Source organism: Diadema antillarum, unplaced genomic scaffold (assembly GCF_040938485.1).
Source record: "Diadema antillarum isolate AM-2024a unplaced genomic scaffold, OU_Dant_1.0 seq00000261_RagTag, whole genome shotgun sequence".
Lineage (NCBI taxonomy): Eukaryota > Metazoa > Echinodermata > Echinoidea > Diadematoida > Diadematidae > Diadema > Diadema antillarum.
The window spans coordinates 679,864-707,156 of record NW_027271299.1 but is presented as its reverse complement, the minus strand read 5'-3'; the positions used below and the strand labels follow the sequence as shown (position 1 = coordinate 707,156).

Here is a 27,293-nt window from a genome sequence, read left to right as displayed (position 1 = left end):
CATCTCCTCACATCATCCACCCAATTCCTCCTTGGTCTTCCTTGAGCTCGCCGCCCATTCACCCGACCATGCATTTATACCGTTGTGCTAGTGTGCATAACATAGAAAATAATTGCAGTACCGAGCAAGGTCGGCCTCGATACCTCAATTTACTTTGATGTAATGGGGCCAGAGTTAGCCCGTTCCGTACGGGAACCTGGTGGCCTGTGTATTAAGTCTATGGGGATTTCAGAATTTGGTATGGAACAGGTTTAATAACGCTTGTGTGAGATGTCAGTTTTCCTCAAAATGGACAAGGAAAACTTGTCAAAACGACTTCCTTATCCGACTGTGAAAGTGATTCATCAAGATCATACGAGTGAAATTTCCTTTACTTGCCGATCATTGTTAACCCATTGAGGTCGGACTGATTTTGCTACAACACGCTTTTCCCATCTATAGACACCTGCCCAAGTATACTCGGGACTTGTCCCCAACGGGTTAAGCTTCCATGTACGGTCTGCATTTTAATTTCTTCTCTCCCCTCCCCCCACCTACCCCATGATATGCAAATGAGGTCTGACCTTTGACATGAGGTCAGACAGTACAGATTGGGTCACAGCTTGAGCATTCATCGTGATTGGACTCTTTTGATGAAGTCTAAAGTTGGTGCAACTTGAATTATAGCTTGTGTTTGTACCAGTGTCTGCTTTTCAAGGAGAATGTTAAACATTGTTTGGGGAAACATATCTCGTCCATGAGGAATTTAGGACCACGAGATGGGACAATGGTACTCCCCTAGACCCAAGGCAAACCACAAGGCGTGAACGTGCTGTCACCTCCCTGCTACACCCACCCACTTGCCTCTCTGACGTTAGTAGATTCCAGTCCACCTGCAATGCATTGTGGGAGTTCTGCATGGCGGGATTTGATGATGACTAATCAACAGGATGTTAACATGTTGTATTGTTTCCTTGACAAACTTACTTCATTTACACGAGACGTTTTATCTGGTTGGGACTTTGGGTAAAAAACAAAAACAAAAACGAAACCACGAGCCTTTAACCCGTTGAGGACGAGTACTGAGTATACTCAGGCAAGTGTCTAGATGGAATGCGTGTTGTAGCAAAATCAGCCCGTCCTCAACGGGTTATAAATAAGTCTTACAGAAGCACATGATGACAAATTCTGAATGTTGACTTCTGTAACTGGTCAGAATGTTTCATGTCGAGGACATACACTATATTAAAGGTTAAATTCAAAATCTTGTGAAAGAAATTATGACCAAGATGATTTACTGCATGTGAAAGCAGTCTCATAGTCGTACAAGTGGTAACAGATTAGTTTAGAAGTCCGTTCACATGATAGGTCTTATGAAACAATGTGTGATAGTAAAAAAAGTTATAATTTGAATGCCATCATGCATCCTTTTTTTTACATGCCATAAAATAGCCACCTTTTATAGGTTGTGTGATTACCAGGTCATGTGATCACAAGGTCATGTGATCACAAGGTCATGTGATCACAAGGTCATGTGATCATGATCATTTGCATATTATTCTCTGTTGGTTTTGCTTGCAAAAATGTCTACCCATTGATTAACTAAAACCAATGATTAAACTAATTATGTTTTTGCTACTCCTGACATGGCCTCACCATTTGTATTGGTATTTCATATCAAAAGAGGGCATGTTCAGAAAAGAAAATTATCTTGATTATCTTTAGCAGAATCTCAGAAAAATTGGTAATGAAGAAGTTTTGAAATAAAAATGTGATACTCACCAAAATATGGCTGTGACGTGATGTATTTTATTTTGTTTCCCCATCTTGGATTTTGAGTCTTACTTTCACAGCTAAAATTCATTACAGCTCCGTATTTGATGATAGGATATTTGACCTTATAGAAGAAGTAGGAAAATAATTCATTCTATCCACACCCACCCATTGTTAGAGAAGGACTGATTTACATATGTATAACAATTACATGTGAGCCTAGATGTGCAATGTGTGTGCTGCATTTGAAATGTTCGTAGATTTTCTTCTGTGCCTTTAAGGTCTAAAGTTGAGAGGTTCTCTACCGATTCCAGTGGAGCGATGGTACGTTGCGGTTAGTTTTCCGTGGCATGGAATCCCCACACAATGTGTGGTGTGGCGTATTGCCTGGCCTCGCGTCCTCACACTCACAATATATCCTTGAGTGTTTGTTAAGTTCAAGCCATGCATTCATCCGGCCTGCTTTCATGGGGAAGCGTAGCGCTGGCTCGCTGGTCTTGCCGCCAGCGGACGGCAGGAGGTAAGCCTAATCTGCCAGTTACGCTTGAGCGGCAATCAAAGAGCGTGTACTCGAATTCACTTTTTGGATTCCTCTATAGCTCTTCTCTCTCACTCTCTTTCTTTCTCTCCTAAACATTCTTCTCTAAAGAACTGAAAAAAATATTGCTGCTGGCTACGGAGCCACGGTACCGTGCGCATGAAATGTGTGCAAACAGTTCGGGGGTAATTTCGAATCGTCTTTCTGCTTCTTATTGTTTATTCGGCTAGACTTTAGAACCAGCTGTTTTCTCCTAATTCATGGTCAGCCTTTTCACATTGTATGCCCCATCAATCACTGAAATGATTTAACGTGTATGACACGTATCAGAGTGTAAAAACCTAAAGATCTATGTAAATGTATGTATGTGCCTTGAGTAGTTTTTACCATTGATTGGAGTTATTGTCATTTAGATTTCATTGTGTATCATCCATTCTGTCGATATCAATGAACATGCAAGAAAAAAATTGCATTTTTCAGCTATAGCAGTTATGATTTCTCTTTTTTTATGCTGTGGAATGAAGTAGTCAATGGCCATTGACACCTATTGGGAGTGTTTAAGTATGAGAGAAGCTTTTCATAATTGTTTGCACAGTGTAAGTGTAAGGATGACTTAGGCTATCAACATTGTATACTAACATTACAAAGAATACACTCACATACATTGTTACTCCATGTGACAGATATATTATTGTGTTTTGAAAGGTGATGGAGGCTTCTCATTTCTCTGAAAAGAATGTTAAGAGTTTGGACTTTTGGAGAATTGAGAGTGAGCGAGTACAGATGAAGACTTCATCCGGGGAGACTCTCTTGACTCTCAGAAATTACAGTCAATTTTCCCTGAAAATTTTCAGTTTTCACTGAAATTGTTGCTATTGCTCTGTCATGAGATGTAATCACAAATATAAATGCTAAGATTATAGTATGTAGATGATACAAAAGATCTTTTTTCTTTTTTGCACATTATCACTTTTGTTTGTTAAGAATTTTATACTGCAATCATGTGCTCCAAAATTTACAAAGGCACCTTCCCTCAGAAAGGTTGCCCGTAGCAATGACAATTCATTTCTAAGACTTGCCCAGAGACGACTGAGCATTACGGAGGTTTGCTGACATCAGTGAATGTAGAAATTTGTTTCTTTGCTATTATTTCACAAGTCACAGTTAAATAGAGTTCCGTAAAAAAAGAACAGAAGAAAGAACAGAAGAAAAGGGCTGGAACCATGTCTCTCAGTCATCTGTCATCTTAATTCTTCTTACTTCATTTGATTCACCGAGGGAATCAAAAGGCGTTTTCTTGATCGACTCCCTTGTATTCTTGGATTATGAGTGAATGAAGTCGGGTGGATGATGGGGGCCTAAACCATCTGACATAATGACCCCACTCCCATTATTCTTGAGCAGTTTTTGCTGTCTGGTTCCCCTCCTTGGCTGTAGTCATAGATGAGTCAAGACACTAGTTACTAAAAGTATCCTGAATGTGCTGCATATCTCTCACTGGAATACTCTTTTGCAGGCTGTATCAAAGTTCTGTGATAGTATGCAATCTGTACATTAACGATTGAGGACGAGCTGATTTTACTATTTCCCATAGACACTTGCCAGAGCATACTCCAGACTAGTCTTCAACAGGTTAATGATTATGTAGTAATACCACAGGTAGGCAGATCCTTTCACTGGTTGTATTCCACTCTTTATCTTGTCTCCATTATACAATCCCCATTCTATCATTCCTTCTTGATACTATCCCCTTCTGTTTGAATACTATCCCCTTCTTTCTTGGCACTATCCCTTAATTTCTGGATACTATCCCCTTCTTTCATGATATTTAATATTCCCTTCTTACATGATGATATCCCCTTTCTTAATACTATTTCCTTCTTGTGTGATACTACATTGTATATCTTCTTTCTTGATACTATCTCTGTTCTTGATACTATTTCCTTCGTATGGATACTATCCCCTTCTTTCTTGGCACTATCCCCTTCTTTGTTGGCACTATCCCCTTCTTTCTGGATACTACATTGTATTCCCTTCTTTCTTGAAAGTATTCCCGTCTTGTGTGATGCTCCTTTCTTGATGATATCCCCTTTCTTGATACTATTCCATGGATACTATCCCCTCTGCTGCTTGGCACGATTCCCTCTTTTCTGGACATTATCCCCTTCTTTGTAGATACTATCCCCTTCTTTCTAGACTCTACAATTAATTCCCTTCTTCTTGATATTATTCCTTCTTTCATGATACTATCCCCTTCTTTTATCACGCGTGAAATTCCCATCTTCTGTTGTATATCACCATATTCCACGCACGCCCTACTTCCATCCACGTGCAATCCGTATTCCACTTTGGTATTACTTCGGCAACCCGCTCCCCTTTCCTTGTACCCCTCTCGTGCCCCCCTGCCCCCTCCTATCATCCATTCCCCGCCCCTCTCTATTCACCGTCAGAGAGATACCACCATTTACTGAGGGGTGCCAGCAGACCAATGAGGCGATCAGGAGAGGGGGAGACGTGAGGTTTCCATTGCCGTTTCTGTCCATTGTTAAATGTGGCTGGTGGTCATACATCTTGATATCTTTTTTAACGCATGGCTGTTTTATTACCCCTCGTTCTCTCTCCCATTCTTTTCTTTTTCTCTGTTCCTCTTTAAGCTCTCCCTCTTCCCCCGCTATCCCCACGTTCCTTTGAATACCAAGTGATAAATACTCCACTGAAGAAAAGGGCCAGAGAAAACTGAGAAAGAAAAGTGCTGTTTTCTGACAACAAGCTATTTTTCTGGCTGATGTGAATGGTGCCTAGGGCTACACAGACCTGGGCTGCAGAAATGTGCCCCATTCACACCAGAAACATAAAGATGATGGTAGAGGGTGGAATGCAGGCTACAGACTTTTGTGAAGAGAGTTTTCTACTCAGCTCTATTTTGATCTAGGTGTGTTGAGGATGGGTGCACACATAGTAAAGGAAAGAAATCTTGTTGGAGGCTATTAACCCGTTAAGTACAGGAACCTGGTTGCCTGCGTATTATTGTCTTTGGGCATTTCAGAATTTAGCATGGAATGGGTTAAAAACATGGCTTTTCTGGCTGTTGATGAACCTCATCCACGTTATGTGTGTGATGAGATAAATGCAAAGAAGATGGGGTACTGTAAAAGTGGAAATTTTCGCGGTGTTGAAATTTTTGCGCATTTGCGCAACCAGAAACTAGCGCGAAAAGCACCCGAATATTTTTGCTTGCCAGATGTTCCTGTGCATGATGTCTTGATTCCACGGAATTAGAAACACGCAAAACTCTTCTCACCCGGCCAAGCGCGAAAAATTAGTCGCGCGAAAATATCCACTTTTACAATACATTATATTTAGCTTCTTTCTGCAGCTCTTCAGTGTATTTCACCAGATTTGCAGGATTGTCAACTTTAAAATGTCATACGATGAGAAAGTTTCGACACACGACATCCAAGTGTGTGGACTTCGGCCTACTACATGTATGACGAGTGCCATTATGGGATTTCAACAAAAATTGATGCCGACTTCAGGTGTTGTTCACATCCACCGCAAAGGGCAAATTATCGTGAGAGTCAAAACAAGAGAGCAAGCAAGATTGAGTTTTGCATCCCATGTGTATTGCATAAATTAATGATTTGTGTGTGTGTGTGCAGGCGTACACACACAAGAATTGAGAGTTTTTGCATTGCATTGCCATAAGTCAATTTTAAAAAACTGTTAATTTCATATGTGTGTGAAAGCAGCTAATGAGTGGAGGATATAAAAAGAGGGAGATATTAAGAGAACCATTATGTGGCATTGTGTTTTTTAGCCTCGTGACTGCTGGAGATTAGAAAACAGAGAAGAGCGGACTCGAGCAATTTTGTTTATTTGCTGTTCATGTTTTTCTCACCTCTCCTGAAACTTTTGGCGGAGTAACACTTAAGGCCAGGCTAGACCTTATTGTTCAAATCCCGTTCTCCTTCTAAAGAAGTGGAATGCAAGAATTCTTGCCTCCTCTTTCACACACGAAATGAGGCACTTAAAAGAATGAACAGAAGAAGGAAGAGAGAGAGAGAGAGAGAAAAGCATCGGTTCCTTACCTTTGAATTGCCTAAAGACCTGTTTGCCTTTAATAGCCGGAGCCAAGTAAAGTGATGCTCTGTTTTTATAGTCATTTTAAGTGTTCAATTTACGCCTGTTTGTTCCCGCCATCTGTGTCGAAAGGGAAGAAAACAAGAAGGGTCGGGAGAAGAAATAACTCGTCCTTGCCATCTAGACAAGTATGGCTGGCTAAGGATCTCCAGCTCATTGTAGATAGGCCATTAGGAGATGCAGAAAGGAAATATGTGCCTAGGAATGTAAGAAACTTACCTGCAAAAAGACAGACGAATGTGATTGGAGCGGTTTGTTCCGATCCCCGTGTACCCAGCATTTCACTTTTTAAGGTTTTGTGATGTTTTCAGACAATTGTCTGTTTTTGAAAGCAGCATTCTGAAGAAGGAAATGAGTGGGGGGGGGGGGGGGGGGAGGAGGGGGAGAGCAGGCAAGAAGAAGATGAAAGGGTCCGTGTGAAATTTGTCGGTTAAAAGAAGACTGGCTTCTATCACTTGTGTGGTTTTCCATCACCCTTGGACATTATGTTCGATGTGTTTATCAATGATTTACCATGAAATATTTGCATCACTTCAAGCAAACAGAAAACAAGTAATTGCCTGCGTGGCCTTGATTTCTCTCGTTCTCCTCTCATGGCTCAATTTAAGCATTTGTTTGGTATCTGCGCAAAACAGCGCACTCCTTCACAAAGGGATGAGACCTCAAAAATAAGGATGTTTTGGTTTGTCTAATTAAAAGTCAATAAAATTCAACAATATGCATTGTTAATGGACCTTTTACTTTTTATCACCACTACATCATGACTAGAATGGGAGAGTTTTTTCCCATGGATTCTCAAAAAATATGAGATCTCTCTGAAAATGGTGATTATACAACTGTAGAATAATATAGAGGAAATAAAGGTATTTGGTAATTGTTTTCTTTAAAAAAGTGCAGAGAAAGAAGTGCAGTGACTTTTTATTTGTTGACTGGGGCAGCTTCAGTAGTTATGTCTCTCCTTACAAACTCATGAAGAATTTAAGCGGTGAGAAAGATGCTTGGTAAAGATAGTTTGGCTTGAGAGAAATGAATCAAAGAAATTGAAGTAAATTCAGATAATTTGTGCAAAACTTTTGACCATTTTAGTAAATTCATTTGACACTACTTTCAGTGAGACACCAAAAAATGTATCATGCCTTGGACTTCCCTTCCAAGGCATCTTTTTTTGGTTTTCAGACAGAGAGACCTGCAATTTATTTCCAGCTATAGGCAAGATATTTTACAGCATGAAATTTTTGTGAATTGGAGCCAATGGCCTTTTTTTTTTGTGATACGAAATTTTTGCAAATTGCCAAGTGCTGGCATTCAATGCATAATGGTGTAGACAAGAGCTTTCGCGTGCATTTCAATTTGGTGAATCTTGGCTCTTGCAAAATTTGCGAAATTACAACATGTAAAATGCATGCAAACATTTCTGGATTTGCAGTACAAAAAAAAAAAAAGATCTTTGGAACATTATAAGGATTCTCTTTTGGATGATCTGCTTACAAATATGTGCAATGAATCAAATGAAATTATCTTATCTTCTTTTTTTCAAAACTATATTTCAATTAATTTTGATATCACTGATACTGTCATCTGAATATGTACAAGAATGTGCATCAAAGATCATGCCAAAAAACGTCCCATAATGAATGTGTGCTTTTATGCACATGTACATGTTAAAAAGAAATATTGTGCAAAGTGCTCGTATTTTGCGCTTGTTTTTAGTCCATGGACTAAATTTGAAGCACGGGTTTGATTTTAAGTACCTTTGTGAATTCGGGCCATTGTTTCTTGTAAATTTATAAACCCCATGATTGAAGACAGTTGATGTGATTGTACACTCTTACTTTTGTCGTGTGATGTGATAATAGGCCCGTTCACACACAAGGGAAAAAGTGCGATTTAAAAATCGATTTTCTTATCGCGATCAAAATTTCGAAATTTTTTCGTGTGTGGACAGAAAAATCTCACTAATTACCGCGATCCTTATCGCGATCCAACTCGCACTATTAGTGCGATTTTTCAGAATAATCGTGATTATTTTGCTTGTTTACAAAATCGAGTCTCTTTGAATCACGCACGCACAAAACTCTATTGGGACTGCGGGGTCAGTCTTCGGTCATGCAAGTTTCGCGCATGCGCAATTTGGCCACTGATCGTTCTTTCCTTGCTGCGAAGTGCGATTTTTCCCTGAGTATGAACGGTTGAAAAAAAAATCGAAATTTGGCTCGCGATTGTAATTTCAATTTCCGTTGTGTGTGAACGGGCCTTATGTCAAACAGTCTTGGGTCAGTACAATAAATTGCATGGAACAGATTGCCGCATCTCATGGGTGTCATGATAGTGGATAACAAAAAGCATGGCCACTCATAAATGGTCATTACCCTTTCTATTTTTCTTTTTTTGTGGGGGGGGGGGGCAGATAATACTGGACTGGAGACTTATTGTAAAAGTCCATTGTAATAAACTGTGTTATTTCATCTAGGACAGAACAATTTATCGTGATTAAACCTGCACAGTAGCTAAAGTGCAGCCAATGTTGTGTATTATCACAGAATCACATGACAGACAGCCTTGATGGTTTTGAATACAGCTCTAATAACCCAGGACAATTTTCTTCTTCAGACCTAGGTCAGCAGGTCCCTAACTACATGTAGTTAAAGTTGATGGACATGCACAATCAAAGGTAAAGAGAGAAACGACAAAAAGAAACACAAAGAAAAAGAAATAAGCTGACCCTATGCATCTCCCATCAAAGTTTTTTTGCCAGTTTCAAAATGAAAGCAGGCCTCAGTTGTCGAGCTGAGGACTTTTCATTGACTGCACAGCTGAAGATTTTCAGGGTCCTCGTTACGTCCCATTAAGTTCTTCTTCACAACAGTTGATCACATGACCATGACATGGGGCACACACAGATTCCAGCTACACCCTTCTGTAACCCCCTTTACCAGCTCTTAACCCCCTTCTACCAGATCTTAAGCCCTCCTCTACCAGCTCTTAACCCCCTCTATCTGCTCTTTTAACCCCCTCCCATCAGCTCATAACTTTCCTCTACCAGTTCTTAACCCCCTTTGTCAGCTCTTAACCCCCTTTGTCAGCTCTTATGCCTCTACCAGCTCTTAAAGGACAAGTTCACCTTCATAAACATAAGGATTGAGAGAATGTAGCAATATTAGTAGAACACATCATTGAAAGTTTGAGGAAAATCAGACAATCCGTTCAAAAGTTATGAATTTTTGAAGTTTTTGTGCAGTACCCGCTGGATGAGAAGACTACTGCAGTGTATGAATAACTTAGATGTCACATGCGTACAACAATATAAGGAAAATATAAAGAGAATTTCACAAAATTCCATCTTTTGAAAAAAGTACACATTCCCCTGACTCGTTACCGACAAATGTTATGGGTAATATTATTCCCCCTGCCTTTAGAAAGAGGCAAGTCAAGTGCTCTTTTATTATGCGAAAAAAGTGAAAATATGTTGAATTTTCTTTTACATTTTCTTTATACTGTTGTACGCATATGACTCACAAGCTGTAGTAGTCTCCTCATCCAGCGGTTCCAACACAAAAATTTAAAAAATTCATAACTTTTGCATCGATTGTCCAATTTTCCTCAAACTTTCACTGATGTGTTCTACTAATATTGTTGCATTTTCTCAATCCTTATGTTTATGAAGGTGAACTTGTCCTTTAAGTCCCCTCTACCAGCTCTTAACCCCCCTCTACCAGCTCTTAACCCCCTCTATCTGCTCTTAACCCCCTCCCATCAGCTCATAACTTCCCTCTACCAGTTCTTAACCCCCATTGTCAGCTCTTAAACCCCCTTTGTCAGCTCTTATGCCTCTACCAGCTCTTAAGTCCCTTCTACCAGCCCTTAACCCCCTTCTATACCAGCTCTTAACCCCCCTCTACCAGCTCTTAACTCCATCACTGCTAGAGATGGAGGTTTCCTCCCACGCTACTCTCGTGACGTGTCTGCTTGTATAGAATGCTAATGGCACTTTTTGAGATGATGATCTGTAAAGGGTTAAGGGAAGAATCCAGGTCTTTCAGGATGAGGGAAAAATTTGTGAAGCTGATGGAAAATGTGTGTTTAAATCTTGGCCTGCCTGCCAGGCAGAAACTAGCTCTTTTCCAGGGGTGCGTTCATTGACTCCTCTTTGAATTGAGTGGTATAATGCCTATGGCTGGCAAAGCCAATTTGGGCGATGGAAGAAGAAACCGCACAATAAACTTGGAATGGAACACCTCGGGTCGAAAAGTGCTTTAAATGGAAAATTCAGACAATACTGGTACCTCAAACCATAAACTGGTAGCTGGGGCATGTCTCCTGTTCATTGGTGGAATATTGTTCATGGTTTGCTTGATGGGATTTGCTGATAAGAAAACTCACGTTTTATTTACTTACCCAATAACTGACAAGCCTCTGTGTTGTCATTTGTATGCCATTTGAGTGTTCCTCTTTGTTTGTGTGTGCGTATGTGTATGTGTCAGTGTGTGTGTGTGTGTATGTATCATACTTATGTTTGTGTGTGGATCTGTTCACACATCTCACAGTGGGATGCATCTTGAGAACCTGGTGTGAATGACCCCCTGAGATGCTAGAGATCCTAGTAACGATCAGACAGGATTTAATCTTCCGATCTCTGGTTTACTAAATTCATTTACACTCATCGGTGCTTCTTACTCAAGTCTACTGATGAGCTATGTGCTGTATGAGCTGTATTTTTCAGCTCTAATAATATCCTGCAGAGCTCCATATGAAGGTGTTTCCCCTTTAATATATATCTGGCAAATTTAGGCAAGTTTTCAAGTAGTACCTGTAAATATAAAAAGTTGTATAATGGCAACATGCATAGTCCTGTAAGACGAGGAATGTTTGTGTGCATTTTGATTTCGCAAATTTAGCGAGTGCCAAAATTCGCGACATTAAAATGCACGCGAAAGTTCTTGCCAACACAATAAAATGCATTGGATGCCATTGGCAATTTGCAAAAACGTTATCAAATGCTGCAAGAAAGCCCGTCAGCTCCAATTCGCCAAATTTTCATGCTGTGAATATACTGTAAAACACGATATTTTTGCGGCATGAAATTTTCACGAATTTGAGCCGACGGCCTTTTTCGCAGCATGAAATTTTCGCGAGTTGCTTCTAATATCCATTGCATACAACGTGTAGTGTAGACAACAACTTTCGCGTGCATTTTAATTTCGCGAATCTTGGCTCTCGCAAAATTCACGAAATTAAAATGCACGCGAACATTCCTCATTTTACAGTATTGTGTTTTACAGTATTTGAATATTCAAGTGAAGTTGGCTGAGAGAATAATTCTATGACTTTGGTTTGAATAAAATTTGTAGTAAGTTCTAACCAGAGCCAAACACTTCTCTATTTCAAGTGAAATGGATCACAAAGGAAAACAAAACCCCAAAATAAATGTGGATTGAGTGAAAGGAGCAATAAAAGTATAATACCTTCCCTTTAAGAGAAAGTTTAGATACACGGTGAAGTTGTCATTTAATGTTTAGACCAGTTTTAGGACTTGAAATATCCATGTTTTTTGGTCTCAGAATTACATATTTTTCTTTCGTAGTCCCCATCTACATACGATGAAAACAAATACATTTTCTTGGATTCCTCGTGAAGGAATGAATTTTGTGAGACATTGTTTATACCTGTATGCTTTTGCCTGTTCAGTGGAACCTCATACAAAGTGTTAGCATACCCAAGTATAGCATTGCATAATTGAGGGCATAATTTACAATCTTCTTTTAACCTTGGCATTTCTCAAACTTTTCCTGTGTCTTGGGTGCCATTGTTCACCTGGAAGATAAGTCTTTTGTCGCTACTACAAATCCTCTTTATTCAGTCGTTGAAGATTTTGGCAGATTTGCCGATGCGGCATTTAGTCTTACTGAGAAAGGAGAGCTCTGCGAGTCGAAAAGAGTGGCTGAGGATTTTTTGAACAATGGCTGATGTAGATTTTAGAATGTTACAAATTGGGATCAGCACTGCTGGCTGTTTAGTATGTCTTTCAATATATGCAAGCTGCTTACTAAGTTGAGTTGAGTACAACATTATTCCACATTATTGTGTGTATGGTAGTCTTCTATTGATGTCTGATTTGTACCATTCTCCCATCGTGAGCTTAAAGGGAAGGTAAACCCAAAGAGAAATGTGGATTGAGTGAAAGCAGCAACATTAGTAGAACACATCAGTGAAAGTTTGAGGAAAATCGGACAATTGATGCAAAAGTTATGAATTTTTAAAGTTTTGGTGTTGGAACCGCTGGATGAGGAGACTACTAGAGGATATGACGTATGAGTGGACAACAATACAAAGAAAATATAAAGGAAATTCAACAAGAATTCACTTTTCTAGAATTATGAAAGAGCAGTGGACCAACCGCTTTCAGAAAGCAGGGGGAATAATTGCTACCCTTAACATATGATATGTCAATATCAAGTTGATGGAATTTGTAATTTTCATGAAAAATGGATTTTTGTAGTATTTTCTTTATATTTTCTTGGTATCGTTGTCCACTCATACGTCATAACCTCTAGTAGTCTCCTCATCCAGCGGTTCCAACACCAAAACTTTAAAAATTCATAACTTTTGCATCGATTGTCCGATTTTCTTCAAACTTTCACTGATGTGTTCTACTAATGTTGCTGCTTTCACTCAATCCACATTGTTCTTGGGGTTTATCTTCCCTTTAAAGCCCCATCTCAGCTTCACTAAAATTCTTTAATGTTTAGATAAACAACCTAAAATCTAAATGTGGTGGAATAACAATATCCTACATAATTTTACTGTGTTAACAGTAAGAGCTTTAATCTTTAAAAAGTCTTAACATGCCAGAGAAAATTACACCCCAATGAACTTTTTGTAGTTACATGTATACATGCGACTTTTGCATTTTGAAAGTTAAAATGAGGTTACAATCTAGTGTTCTGTAAGTGATACATGACTAGAGAAGTCATCATGTATTTGGAATTGTGGGACACAATAATGATATTACAGTGGATAGATTGTTATCATTTGGTCATAAGAAAGTTATCTTCCCATTGAAACTTTTATTGCATATCTATTTGTGTCAAGTAAGGCCTATAGAATAATAATTGCATTGTTCAAAGTAAAGTTTTGCAAAATTCTCTTTAAAAGGTGACCTGAAGCAACAGTGTACATGTATGCTTATTAGACATACCTGGGGTACTTTTGCATATATGTATCTATTTTGTTAAGTATTTTTTTTTAATTTAAAAATCAGCAAAAAATTACATGTATCAGACTATGATATGATCATCAGTGCTTCAGATGGTCACTTATAAATTTTACCGAATTCAACAGAATGTCAAATAATTTGATACTGACACAAAATTAGGACTCGATTGACAGAGGAATCTAAATTGGACCTTCATTAGAATTCTCTCACCAAGTAGGCCTACCATGACATGCCATCTATATTCAGCGTATCAAAATAAGAGATTATAAATCTAGGCAATAGTTTTGCTTCAAGTACAAATGTAGGAGCTCTAGAGATGAAAATTCAGCTCTCTGTTTGAAATAGTGACCAGTATCCTTGGAATAAAAGGCAAATTTCATGAAATTCATGATGCCACAGCTAACAATGCAAACTGCAAAGGAACAGACCACCGACTGAAAACCATTAATTATGTATTCTGATATATGTGACACAATTTGTGCTTTTATGATCAGTAATTGAAAATTATGATAAAGGAAGATGAACATGCTTCAGAAATTTATATGGACACTTTGATTTGGTTAATATGGACACTTAAATTAGCCTTTTTCTTAAAGCCACTCTAATTTTGATATGGTCTTGTCATCCTTAATTTTTCTTTTTGCTTAATTTGAAGACGAGGTAAACAATAAGCAATGATGTCATGTCAGATTGCTATTATTATCTTATCACCATTTAAAGAGTGTAATCACAACAGTTTTAGTATAAAAGTCTCTTGTACAATGAGTCAGTAGGGTGACGTGTTACCTCCTTCCTTCCCTACCCCCCCCCCCCCCCCCGCAACAACAACAGCAGTTTTCCCCTCTTTGTTCATATTTCCAAGCTGACCACAGTCTAAGCTTCCCTTTGTGTGGGAGATAGCATTCTATTGAGGGTCTTAAGGAGCAAACTATTGATGGGAGAATGCACAGGTATTTAAGATTCAAGGAGAGGTGTAAATCGGGATTGGAGGGCGAAGAAAGAAGGGGAGGGGGAAACCAATTCGTCCCTAAAAGGTGGTATGTGTGTAAAGGTGGAGTTTGTCCAGCTGAAGAGAACTGTTCAACAAACTTTTTTTTTATCTCTCTCTCTTTCTCTTTTTCTCACTACGCTTACTATCAGAGATGACCAGAAAAGGAGAAGGTAATAACTTAAGCATCTTACAAAGAAAGTTTACACACGTCCATCCTCCATACCGTGATATGTTTGCCTTTTTCAGGGAGAGATTTGGGTCACATGTATAGAAGAAATCTGATAAATGTTGTTGAGTGGACAGCATTTAGTCACTGCACTGTGGCAGAGTCTTCATGGATGACTAGGGACCGTTAAAATCTTTATTCCAGTAAAACTTTGCAAATGTTACGTATCTTCCATCTCGAACTGAGAAAATGCGTCCTCAGATTCAAATATTCATAAAACATGGAAGACTTCACCTGAGCACTGTAGGATTTTCAAGAAAATGAAATGTGGTAAGAATTTGATGTTATACATGAGCAAGTATTTTCCTCTGAATGTTTCACTTGCTTGATGAACTCACAGAAGATGTCATCAATCAACAACACTCCTCAAGTTCAAAAAGAAATTGTGCAATTTGGGTTTACTAATGAGCTACAAAGCTCCCTAAACCCTGCCACACTTGCAGTTTATGTACTGAAGATCGAGGTGTGGCACTTCAAGGTAAATTCTGCACAAAATGGATATGAATCAAAGGGTTAATTTGAACCAACATTGTGATCCAATGGCTCTGACAGGGAATCTAAGAAAAACAGATTAACCCATTCACTCTTCTTCAGAGGACCCATTGGATGAGTACAATGTACCTATTTCCCTCCACCGGTCCTGCACAGGTGTCTGTATGCGGATGAAATTCTAGCGCCATGCTTTGACCGCTAAAAGGCACGCTGCTGTCCTTTGATCCACCACACGATGATGACAGAGTTTCTTTTCGCCAGTAAGCATGTGATTGGCGTCTCTCTTCTCTCTTTTCAAGTTATTTTTTCCTACTGAAAACATTGGTGCTTGTCAGAGGAGAACGGAGGGTTGTAATCTGCCCCCCTTGCCCCATTGATGGAAGGTACTCTGGCTGCAGCAGTGCAAAGAAGGAAAGAAGGAGGGGGATATATGGGGTGGTGGTCGGGCATCGGTAGTCTTTCTGTGCAGACCTTTGTTGTATTATTCACTAACCTGAGGATGAGTCCTTCCAACCATGATTTATGAGGAACAATCTAGCTGTCCTCGGAATAAAAGATACTCTCAATTTGCATAGATCGGTTCAACTGGGTCTACATCAACAAAACAGACACACAAAAACATAATGATGATAGTGAGGGTTACATTTGGCACAAACTGTTCAAATGCAAATCATACGAGGGGTACTATACTTTGACCTTTGCTCAAGACTGATGACTTACTGATGCTGTGCTATTGACATTGAACTAAAAAGCAAGTGTTCAACTATACCAGAAATGTCGTACCTGGTTGCAGGGGAGTCTGCAATGGGAGACTAGACGTGTGCCCAAAGTTTTTTTTTTTTTTTTTTTTTTTTGACTGACAGCTGACAATCTCGATCTGACAAACATTGGGGAGTTTGGACAAGGAGGAACACAACCAGTCAGAAGACTGACTGAATGTAATCTCCGTCGCTGACATTTATGGACACATTCAAGAAAAGCCCTCTCCCCCCCCCCCCCCCACCCCCATCCCATCCATCCATATCTCATCTTCTATGTTGTAGTCTATTACAACATTGTAGTGGAAGACTTTCTAACCATTCTGAACTGGGAGGAAAGAATTTTAATTTTGACCATTCCCATTCTTTGATATTTCGAAACAAGTTTCCTCTTCTCCCTGATAAGTTTACTATACAGACTCCTATGGGAACTGTTCTTTCTTGCCTACTTTTGAGCCAAATCATCAGTATTTTTCAGTCAGAAAGTTGAGAAGGTCATCTATTCTTGAAAGTGTGTATGCACGCAGAATGCATCTACTGCAGTGCATATCATTTATTTTCAGTTGTCTGATCAATAAGTTTCATCAAGATTTAGAATTAAACCTGAAATCGCGATCTACAGGCTTATGATTTGAAGACATTACATCATTCAATGCTGTAAAGCAAGATATTTTTGCAGCATAAAATTTTTGCAGCATAGAATTTTTGCGAATTGTCCTTGGCAATGGATGCAAATACAATATTACGCAGTGTAAACACGAGCTTTCACATGCATTTCAATTTCACTAATCTTGGCTCTCGCAAAATTAGCAAAATTAAAATGCACATGAACATTTCTGGTTTTACAGTAAGCTTAGAATTGGTAGCAATGTTTTTTCCTTGTTCGTGAAGGATGGTTTTGGTGCTCTGTTGTTTCATACACGTATGAGCAAGAGTCATGGATACAGGATGATTAAAGCACAGAACTATTAAAGAAGAAATACATTCATGCAGCGCTATTGTGTAAACGATAAACTCAATAATGTGCCATGATATGTTAGTGTACAATATATAATGGAAGTTAACTTGGAAGCTGAGGGAATAGGGTTTATGAGAGCTACATGGAAGCAGTGTTGCACACTGACACTGGTCCGACGATCCCTGACTTGTAAAAATCACTGTTGGACCAGTAACTTTTTCAGGAATGGACCAGTAAAAAAACTGGAAAAACTGGGTACCCACTGGTCCGACAAGTCGGACCAGTAGAAAATATGGGTTAGTGTGCAGCTCTGATTCAGGTCATGAAACTTTTGATTTTATTGATTAAAATCGTATGTACGTGTCGTAAGCTACGATTGGGGACCCCTTGCGGCTTATGGATTGATTGCACAACCTATGTATGATGTCTTGTTGTTCCAATCATCAACAAGTCTTTATAAAGACTGCTAACTTTTTGAGTGTGTCTACATGGGCTAAACTGCTAGCTAATCGATGAAGATTGAAACTTTGAGCGTACAAATTTTAAGTTTAGGAATGTCGTTCGAACGTAACTACCAGAAGTCAAAAGGGATCGACTGGGCGTGGCCAGCAAGAAGGCAGAACAGGTTGAGAGGATTTCGGGACTAGGATTTGAAATGTGGAAGTGAATGGAAGTGATGATGGCATGAAAAGAGCACAGAGCGTTGACGAAAGGAAGACAAGACTTTGAAACCAGCGTGAATCCTCTGGCATATTTTCCAGATGGCTTGATCTTGGATATGCCTCCGCAATGTCTTCGGGATCGCTGAAAGGAAAAGACAAAAGTGTTTGGATGGTTGAATAAGCTTCAGAGAGCCTCCTTAAATCGCAGGATTAACCTTATAGAAAAGTAGCGGGCTTTGATCTTCTTTTCTCTGATGTGAGCTTCTGATCTTTAGACTTCCAAGTGCACAGATTGCAGATTTGATAATGCTGATGACAGCCAGGGCTAGATTCTTTCTTCACTCAGCCAGGAAGATGTTTTCCAAGAGTGCTAGAGACCTTTCTGAAATCTTTTAAAGGGATGGTATAGTTTTGGCTGAGATGAGGGATGCAGATTTAACTATTTGCGAGATGATTATTAACCACGAAATGTTAAATAGCATGCAATTCTATTAAAAGGAATTCACAGAACTTTTTTGTGATGACAGTTGGTTTGAAATGGCTCAGATATTAAAAAAGACAAAAAAAACCCTAAGTGATAGGAAATGGTCCTAATAAAAGGTGGAACTCACCTTTTATTGAGACCACTTTGCTCTTGGATTTTAATTCAGCCATTTCAAAACTAATTTTTCAATTTGTTACAAAAAGGTTGGAAACCTGAAACCCTTTATCACACAAAACTATACCATCCCTTTAACCCTTTGATTCACGTATTCAGCCGAAACATATTTGTACTATGTTCTTCAGCAAATCTCAATGTGGGTTTGGAATTTCTACAAACAATATGTTGCTCAAAATATGAAACTTTTTTTTTAACGATACATAACATTTTTGATGATTGTGATTTGATTTAGGCCTCCTATTGCATTACAAAAGTCTTCCCTGGTATTGAAGAAAAGGCTCTTTGAAAAACAGGCAAAAGCTGTACATAAGAGCTGATAAGGAGTGATAAATTCTTGGAGTTGTGACCTTTCGAGACTTGTCTAATCATTCTGAATGTTGTGTGCTGTGGGCAAGTTGAAGATGCTATAGGGATGGGATCATTCCATTATTATACGGAGGGGAGGATGCATTACATGTGAAGAAGGGAATGATAAGGGGCTGTGTATATCATACATCATACTCTTGTCGACCAAATGACACATTGATGGATGATACTCTTTGTAATGAAGGGAGGAATGTTGAAGATTGGATAAATGATTCATTTCTGTTTTGTGACCTCAGAGTTTTCCCTATCTCCCAGGGATGCTGTGTGAGTATGTTACTCAGGATTGTTTAAACAGGAAATATGCTTGAGGAAATATAACTTGAGGTGTGCATGTACAGTGTAGTTGAAATCATCCGACGTTTAATAGCCCTTCCTCTTAAAGTACCATTATTATAGATTATCTTGTTTGTATACCTTATTTCAGATGGAAAACTATTGAGTTTGCAACAACACTGTCATCTCTGTTTTAACACTTCCTGCTTTTTTCTTGTGTTCACTTTACAGTTCAGTTTTTACTAACAAGTTTGAAGTGGTACATTGTATGCCTACAATGTACATGGCATTATAAATGCTACTTTTTATCCATGCCCCAGAAAATTCATGTAATATCCTTGATTTTCTCAGGTCTTTAAATATTTTTAGCACATTCATTCAGGGGAAAAGTCATTTGGATGATTCATTGAAAGCCTCATTAAACGAATTTGGTGACACCTGCAGTCTTGTGTTTATAAGATTGGTGAATGACCTGTCTATCATCTGTAATGTTTCAGTGAAATCAGAAAGATTTATTTTCCTTTTAATATAGTGAAACACCATGCATGGAAGCATGAAAAACAAGTAGGCCTACATGTATTTCTCTCAGTCCCACGTATTGATCTTTAAGTAGCAAAATGCTGACTTCATGGAGTGTATGCAAAATTTACTGCTGTCCTGTCACTCTGGTTGTGATATTCATGATGGTCCTGGTTTGAATTCCTGAAGGTACCGGTACTTCAAAACTTGCATGAGTGATATGTTTTCCAGCATGCCAACAAAATTATGCTTTTTGTGTTTTAATCCATTTTCTCAGAAGAGCATTTGGTACATGGGCCAGTCAATGTTATGTTTATTCAGTGAGAAAAATTTCTCTTCTCTCTTGTTACATGTCTACGTGAATGGAAGCAGGAAATCGTAAAAGTCTGAAATTGTTTTTGAAGTCTTCTCGGTGTGGGAAGAATGCAAACCAAAAATTCTCAAGTTGATTTGATATTTATGTGTCAGAGTAGTTCTAGCTGAAGGCAAATGTTAGTCGGTCAAGATTTGCTTGATGTAAACAAATTAGGAGATTGAAGTCGTGCTGGAATGCAGGGGATGTACAATTTAGGAGGCATTTATGGTGGGGGAGGTATTAGGCAGGTGGGAGGAGGGACTGTGGTGAAATGGATGAAAATTGGAAGAAATAATGCCACAAAAAGATAGGCAACTGTGTGGTGAAACTCTATAGACCTGCTGTTTTACCCTCATGCTGAGACAAGGGACGTGAAAGCGATCTAGATTTGGAGCAGATCCTTTCGTCTGCAAGGATGCGCCATTGTTGAGGCAAAATGCCGCTTTTTGACGGCGACATTCCTTCAGTGTCTAATGAACATGAAAAGGAAATACGAGGAAGGACAACATGTTTTGTTAAATGTCTTCAACAGCCAGAATTCCTCGGAAAACACAGAGCTTGAAAAAACATGCTTTTTTCAAAATGGGTGGGAAGAAAATAGCAGAGGAGGAAAGAGTCGGGTTGAGTAGGAGAAAAACATGTTTACGACTGTTCCCTGGAATCACTGGCTCTTAGACTTGCAGTCAGGGCTTGATTGTCTCGGCGGGTCGGATCGTGTGTTTCAAACAAAGACTTGTGTGCGTAGCAAATACTTTGATGTTGATTCACACGCTATTTACATGTTTGTTCTGGTGTCATGCCAAGGCCTTATGGAGTAAGGCCTGAAACCATGGACCTACAACGAACTAAACGCCACGACGAAAATGAGCAATCACTATGTATGGACACATTCGTCTTTTGTTACTATCACCATGAATGTAGCCCCCCTTCAAAAAGCGCTTGCCTTACCCAAGGCCAATGAGAATAGTGACATTTTATAACTCTCTATATTACATAATGTAAACTAAGCCTAAATTGACACCTACAAATGTAAATGGGTAAAAATAAGAACAGAATTCTCTTTTACCCTAGCATGACAGTGACAGCTAAAAATACTTCGTTGTTTTCATAAATTTTTGGTCCAATAGATGTCAAGGCCTGTATTGTTTCACACCTGCGAGGTTGTTACTAGATAATATGTGCAGTACAGATGTTACTCAATAAAAGTGAATTGCAATGACAAAAACGATAGCAAACATGAGTTAAAGTGAGAAGAAATTCTGCAAACAAATGTATGGAAGCCAAGAGTGCATGATATAGAATTATCCCTTAGTGAAATGTATTGACTTACAACTTAGGAATTTCATAATTTTATTAAATGTACTCATTCTTGCATTAATCTTTGTTGCTTGTCAACCTACCAAAGAAAAAGAAATTTATTATTTTCAAATGATTTTATTGTCTTCAGGTTTACTTGTTGGGATGTTACAGCATCCATTTGAAAAACAAGGTTTATGATGAGGTTTCCTCATGGAATTACATGCTCTTTCATATTTCATAAGAGATTTCTCATTATCTCACCAAAAATGTTAGAAACCTGAAATTAGGTCTCGACCAAAACTATATGATCTCTTTAATGAAGACCATAACTATCGCTATCACTAGTTTTCATCATTATCGTGGCTTCATTATTATCAACTGTATAAAATCGTTCATCAGTGCACCATTATTGCACCAATATTCCTTTGTTTCTCAATTTGATACTTGTCAGTGACTATAAACCTTTGTGCATCTTTTCTTAGTCTTTTGACTGAGATGGATGTTTCAATATTATACATTGAAGACTTTTTAATCTTCCTTTGTTGGGTGAGTGATGTGCATTGTTTATTCCTGGAAAGGAATTAGGGGCAGGGTACAAAAGTTAAAGATTATTTAAGAGGTGCGTGTCAGCTACGCTAGCATTTGTGTACATTTGTACATGTGTAGAATGTCTTGTCCTTGCTGGGTGTTCTGTCTCTACAACGTCTCCAACCCTAGACGGCAAACACAAGGCAGCTTTTTGTTCTTTTAAAAAGATAATCAAACACCGGGAAAAACAGCCAAAGTTTCCCCCCTCCTTGTACAGGCCAGATAATTATGTACAAAGGGCACGCACACAAGCTGACAATATTTACACAACCACGAAGGCGACTAAAAGCTACAATACAGCAAGTATCAATGAATTCTCTTTGTTGCTAGGTGATGAATATCATTTGCAATTTGGTTAGTAAACAAAGTGGAGGGTTTCATAAATATGAAGGTTTTTTTCTTTAGAATCATCAGGTTTTTTTTTTCTTAATCATATCGTAAGACTCGCAAGATGCAGACTATTTGTACTTAACAGTTGTGAAGCAAATATGAAAACCATTGAAGTGATTAATTTTCAGCTAATTGAACTCCATGGGACTCCCTGCGCCCAGTTCATATATCTTTTATGTTTCTTTGTGTGTTTGCTGTTTGTTAAGGAATGAAAGATAGGTGCGTGAGGGATTGGTAGAAAGCCAACAAAGTTGATTGATTCTGTTGTAGGGGATATAGTGTTTGTGACAGGGATTTGGGATTTGGAGTGCGCTCCGTATTCATGCTTGATTGGAGTTGATTGAAATGATTTCAGGCAGAAAGTTACTGCTGTGGAATTCTGTTTGCAGACCCCCGAGAGAGGTCTACTGCAGTCAGAATCTAATTCTCACTCTTTTTCATGTGAATTAAATGTTTTATTGAATGTTTCCATATTGGATTAGCCCTGCATGTCTGTAAATTTGTTTGTTATTGAAATCGATGTATAGCCTTAAATGTCAACACTAAAGCCTCCAAAGTTATAGTAAGATAAAAAGCTTGGTTCTTTTTTTTTCTCCCCCACTTGGGGGACCTTGTATAGCAATTTATGTATTCAAGGTACTGTAGGAAAAGGAAAGATTTTTTCAGGCTTTTAACACCCAATATCCCACTTTAAAGAACATGGAGAAAATTATGGCAAAGGTGAGTGCCAAGTTTTATGATACACCGCCATATTCATTACAGTGTACACCATGTACACATATATATTCACAGCTGTAAGTGTAAATCAAGCCAATTCTCAGTTACCATACATCAAAGAGATGTGTATTTCAAGATGGAGTTTAAAGATTTTAATCCCAATCATTTGGATCAAAGTTATGCAAACAATTTATACAGCACATGACCCAGCAAGATTCCAAATGGGGCAGTATACTTTTAATATCAGTAAAGAGCCACCTTACTTTGTACCAAATTTGAGCATTGACGTACTATGTAGTTGATGTCATTCAAATTCATGAAATTCTTCCGTTGAGATGTTTTTCATTGCAACTGATTCACAAATTGCCCTATTGTACATCGATGTAAATGAGCACTGAATTGATCAGTACTTATTTCTATCGATGTTGGACAAGTTGTTACTCAATCAGTTACAATAGTTGTTAGTTGATGAAGATGGAGGTTCTGTTGAATTCCTGTCTCGATTTGTTTTAGAGACCAAACCATCTTTTTTCTTTACATTTTGTGTGAATAAATCAACTTCCTCTGTGTTAAAGGGTTTGTGTGGTGATGCACCATCCTTGATATATCTTGACTCAAGTCTAGAAGGAAATTTGCTCAGAAAATAAATGCAACTTTGCTAAACTGTATTGAGTGCGATGGAGAAATGCAAATTGACTGAAATGAAAATAACTCAATCTGCGAAAGATTCTCCGCAACATCCTGTAAGGGGGCAGCATTATCAGTGATCTGCATTCAACAGATGTACAAGTATAGGAAGAATATATTGAAACAGTAGACAATACATTCACATGGATGCCTTCATTGATGATAGCAACTCATCAATGATTAGAGCTTACTCCCAAAGCTGTGCTGCAACAAGCATCCACACCACACATAATCTTTAAGATTGAACTTTTGAGCGAGAGTCTTGATCGATGATTGAACCACAGTAACCAAAAGAAATACATACGCACAGCACTCGCAATAAACCTGATAATGTGCAAAGATACAGTAGTGTACTCTTAACACTGGACATTGACCCAGAAGATATTAAAGAGGAAATGGGGTTCACCGAGAGGTTGTGCTAACTTCAAGTTTGTTGATAATCGTGTCCACACAACTCGAAACATTCAACTCCCATGACTCATGGATGGAGCGTAAACCACATGAAATTTTGTAGTTCTAATCATTGTCTAATCTTAACCCATTGAGGACGAGTCCCGACTCCCGAGTATACTCGAGCAGGTGTCTATAGGAAATGCATGTTGTATCAAAATCAGTCCCTCCTCAACGGGTTAAACTTTGCTAATATGTTCAGTGTGTCTGCATTTGGCTACAGCTTGTAAACTTGGAGCTATTCACTGAAGTTTAAGACTTTGAGTGAGTACAATGTAATCTTTGAGATTAGGAGTGTCGAGTGAACCAGTAAGTTCTATCAATTGTCCATTTTTTTTTTGTTTTGACAGGTGTCCTTGGAAACGATGTATCTGGGTCGGAGTGCCACTGTCAGCCATACCAGTTCGCCTGCCCTCCCAAACCCAATCAAGAGTGCATGTGCATCCCCTTAAGATGGCGCTGTGACCGCGACGACGACTGCGGCAACAACGGAGACGAGATCGACTGCGGTGAGACATTCAGGGAAAAGTTCCACTGATTTTCCACGAAAATTTGATTGCGTTTTATGTTGTCCCTCTGTAATTCTTCTGCACCTGCACTGGTTTGGTTGCTTTTGATTTAAATCTGCACTACAAATTGTAGCAACAAGCATACAAGGTTTAAAAAGCAAAGTCCAGGTTTTAAAGAAGTAGAAGTTAGAAGCAGCAGATGCATTGAGAATATTCTTTACCGGGACCTAGGGTTTAAAAACATCCATAAAATTGACTGCATTAGAAATGGGTATGTTGAATTGATTACAATAAGTTGCTACAACAACAAGAACAAAATAGATCAAGGGTGTAAATGCAAGGGAAAGGTCTTCTGTAAGCATTCTGCTTAAAAAATCTCCACAAAGTTGGGACCATACCTTTTATGGATCTGACTCAGGCCCCCCTGCCCCAGCCGCCATCTTTGCAGTGCTTCGATTGCCCTCTGTCATGCGTAAAACTTGAAAGTAGAAACCGAAAGGTGACCGAAGTCACAGAATGACACCTTAACCCAAAGTTTGCCAAACTTTGGGAGCGGTAGGAGCTCTGGTGAGAATTAGTACCACCTGCCAATCCACTCTCACAGCAGGTTGCCAAGGTGTATCAATATCTGAGAACACCTAGGCCCTAACTCCAACTCCTTTCATGAACAAAAATATCACCACCACCTCTCACTCCTTTCACACTGAACTGTAGCTTGGTTGGAATTCATGCTCTCTCTCTCTATTTCCCCTTTCATACTGACTCTGGATTGGTTGGAATTCATGCCTGCATATATTCTGACACAGGTGATCACATACATGTATTAAATCAAAAACAGTTGTGAGTGCTATAGACATCATTGTTCAAATGTTTTATTTCAAAGTCGTACAAGAACAAAGCACCTCATAAATCTGACACTGAATCACACTTAATTTTATAGCAACAATAGCCACCTGCATCTTTTGTATAAAAGCAATTTATGACTTCTACAATGTATTCATTGCGTTCTCCATGTTAGCAGGTGGAAAAAAAACCCAATGAGCCTCAAGAATTATGTTTCGTGTCATGGTAGCAATAACTTGAACAAATGATGAATCTGTTTAAGAACCGGGGTCAAGACACATTAGAATGAGAGACTATGTGTGAAAGCTTATTGTACAGCACCTAAAAAGCTGTTGAGTAGTCAGTACCTCATCATGTTACTTGCAGTTAAAAGTACCAACAGTTTTACAATGTTGTTGTAAAGCTGTGTATTTTTGTCTTCAAAGCGATTTTGGACATTGCACGTCATTGTCACTGAGTTAATAGGCTCATGATCAACTCGTAGTTTTTGCACCACTGTATGGCTCAGACATCACAATGGGGTGGTGGATCTTTACTACACACACTCAATCAGTCACAAGCACACATTCAGTTGCTCATTCTACTGTTGACAATTTCTGCAACTGATCACTTTCGGATATGACCGTACTGTCCCACAATATTGTACCGGAATAAACCTTGCATTTGCCTTTCATGAAAAAATGGTTGCCATTTCTGTACTAATGTATCTCAAGGATTGGTGTAGATCACATCTATTGACTTGCGAGGTGTTATATTATAATAAAATAGTATGAGGTCTTAACGCATGCAATGGAACAAGATTTCGCACTTAGTAAAAGTTGAGGCGCTCTATTCAACTCGGCTTTTCCTCGTTGAATAGAGCGCCTCTATCTTTCTCCACGTGTAAAATCTTGTACCATCACACTCACGATCATTCTCTCCAATACCATGCTGCATTTATGCAGGGAGGTGGGACCTGTTCCCACCTCCCTGATTTATGCCCACTTGGGACCATCATCACCAAATGCCCCTGACATTAACAAACAGCATGCCAGTTGTAAGGCCCCGTCACACTACAGCGAATGCCCAACGAATGCCCAACGAATGTCCAATAAATTTGAAAATTTGAAGATATGTTCACATCCGTTGGTAATACTAGAATAGTTCGTAACATGCTTGGCATTCTTTGTATTCATTAGCTATTCGTCGGGATTTGCAGAGATACGCTGGAGCCGATTCTTTTTTTAAACGTGTCCAAAATCTCCAGCGTATCTCTGCGAATCCCTACGAATAGCTATTGAATACAAAGAACGTCAGACATGAAAACTGTCTTCACATTTTCGAATTCGTTGGGCTTTAGCTTGGCATTCATTGGGCATTCGCTGTAGTGTGACGGGGCCTTAAAGTATTAGAGTGTTAACTTGGGCACCTGTTCGCATTATCCTTCAAATAATGAAACTCATATTTGTTCCCTGCTGTTTTTCCGCACATGCATAAATGCAATCTATGGCTTTCATTAGTCACTGTCTCTTTCTCCCCCATTCTGGCTAGCCAAATTTGACTTCCAGTGAAACAGCCTTATAGTATTTTCCATCTTTCCATCACACCTCCCAATTTTTCTCACCATGTTGGGTGACGCCAGACGACTACCAGCTGGGCAGGTGGAGAATTTACAGGAAGCGCCTTTTTTGCCACTCATATTAAACTCAGGAGTGCCTAGTACACCTGCTCCCTCTATAACCTATAAACCCCATGATTGGCTTCTTTCTTTACCAGAGACTCCGCCTCAGCCTCCACCACTGCAAAAGGCAGACCACCTTGCCCTCAAGCCAGTGCATATGTTGCCTAGCAACAGGAAAAACATGGGGGAAATGTTGCCAATTTGTTGTTTGTCATGTTCTCTAGAGCATTTCAGACCAAATTTTTG

At 39.0% G+C, this 27,293-nt stretch overlaps 1 protein-coding gene across 1 annotated transcript in view; it reads left to right on the top strand.

Moving 5' to 3' along the window:
- The first annotated feature begins 24,390 nt into the window (after positions 1-24,390).
- The window catches only part of LOC139729734 (low-density lipoprotein receptor-related protein 4-like), a 43,661-nt gene continuing 40,758 nt past the window's right edge, over positions 24,391-27,293 (top strand). Inside the window, exon 1 of the mRNA XM_071640670.1 lies at positions 24,391-24,544. Coding sequence (XP_071496771.1) covers positions 24,472-24,544 — 73 coding nt within the window. The 5' untranslated portion in view covers positions 24,391-24,471. The remainder of the gene's footprint in view (positions 24,545-27,293) is intronic.